This window comes from Mus pahari, chromosome 12 (genome assembly GCF_900095145.1).
Source record: "Mus pahari chromosome 12, PAHARI_EIJ_v1.1, whole genome shotgun sequence".
Classification (NCBI taxonomy): Eukaryota; Metazoa; Chordata; class Mammalia; order Rodentia; family Muridae; genus Mus; species Mus pahari.
The window spans coordinates 19,242,401-19,244,027 of record NC_034601.1 but is presented as its reverse complement, the minus strand read 5'-3'; the positions used below and the strand labels follow the sequence as shown (position 1 = coordinate 19,244,027).

General features: G+C 52.4%; 1 protein-coding gene across 1 annotated transcript in view; it reads left to right on the top strand.

Annotated features, from left to right (window-relative positions):
- Positions 1-794, top strand: part of Rtp2 (receptor transporter protein 2) — a 4,715-nt gene extending 3,921 nt beyond the window's left edge. Inside the window, exon 2 of the mRNA XM_021210082.1 lies at positions 287-794. Within this exon, the coding sequence (XP_021065741.1) occupies positions 287-794 (508 nt within the window). The remainder of the gene's footprint in view (positions 1-286) is intronic.
- The last annotated feature ends 833 nt before the right edge of the window (positions 795-1,627 follow it).

Genomic DNA, 1,627 nt, shown 5'->3' with positions numbered 1-1,627 from the left:
CACTTAGACTTGAGCTTTGTACAAGGAGATAAGAATGGATCTATTCTCATTCTTCTACATGACAGCCGCCAGTTGTGCCAGCACCATTTGTTGAAAATGCTGTCTTTTTTCCACTGGATGGTTTTAGCCCCCTTGTCAAAAATCAAGTGACAGGTGGGTGGATTCATTTCTGGATCTTCAATTCTATTCCATTGATCTACTTCTGGCCTTTCTTTTCTGTGCTCCCCAGGGTGAGGCTGTCCCTGAAGAGTCTCACCCCCTCTACTCCTCCTTCCTTTCCCGGCAGGTTCCACTGTTCCTGGTGCTGGCACACATGGCAGTCTGCCAATGTGGTCATCCTCTTCCACATGCACCTGGACCGTGCCCAGCGTGTTGGCTCAGTGCGCATGCGCGTGTTCAAGCAGCTCTGCTACCAGTGCGGCACCTCGCGACTGGACGAGTCCAGTATGCTGGAGGAGAACATCGAGGGCCTGGTGGACAACCTCATCACCAGTCTGCGCGAGCAGTGCTACGATGAGGATGGTGGCCAGTACCGTATCCACGTAGCCAGCCGGCCGGACAGCGGATTGCACCGCAGCGAGTTCTGCGAGGCCTGCCAGGAAGGCATCGTGCACTGGAAGCCCAGCGAGAAGCTGCTGGAGGAGGACGCCGCTTATACCGATGCCTCCAAGAGGAAGGGCCAGGCCGGTTTTATCTCCGGCTTCTTCTCATTTCGTTGGTGCCTGTTCTGGGGCGCCCTCTGCCTGGTCATTGTCTACCTGCAGTTCTTCCGAGGCCGCTCTGGCTTCCTTTAGTGGAAGGGGTGGGGAAAAGGAACTCATGGGATTGAGAACGAGAAGGATTTGGTCTCCTCCTGAGTCTGCTTCAGGTTCCATCTATGACTCTGGTTATCTGCACACTGCTCTCTAGTCGGCACGAGGAGAAACTTAGTGGTCCTTCCACTGATTTGATAGCAACGGAGGGAAAGTAGAAGGAATAGGGAAGCTTGCTGGAGTTTAGTGAGTCTGACCTTAGGTCTCATCTGGACCCTGTCACATCCTCATGCTGGCTTTCAGCTTTATGTGCCCTGCATGGTTCCCCTTGGAGGGAGCAGAGCCACATCCAGCCTCCATCGAATACACAGGGACAGCCACCCGGTCCTGTTTCTTCCATTCTGAAATGCTGAGGATTTCACTCGGGCGCTAGGGCTGGGATGAGGGTAGAGGTGGGGGTGGTGGAAGTGGGGGTGGGTTAAGGACGTTGGAATGGTCAAGGTCACTTGGTCCAATGGTCATATGTGGCTGCTCCAATTTAGATTAATTAAGATGAAATAAAAAGTGTTCTTTAGTAGTTCCAAACTCAGTCGGGCTTATACAGAATTTGTCCCCATAGGGGCCATTGCTCAATGGCAGGCAAGGGTGACTTCTAGGAAGATGAACACCAAGGGTTTGGGCATCAAGTGCTCCCCAGAGGACTTCCATCCTCTGCTTTGTCTACCCTGGGAACCCCTAGGCAACACTGAGCAACAGGACAGGAAAAACGAGGCGCCAGCCTGCATCTCTTGCTAAAATCTGCTTTTGTGTCTAGAAATAGTTTGCCAAAATTCTGTCAAGAAAATAGGTCATGTCTCAGAGGGTCAGTAAAGCCA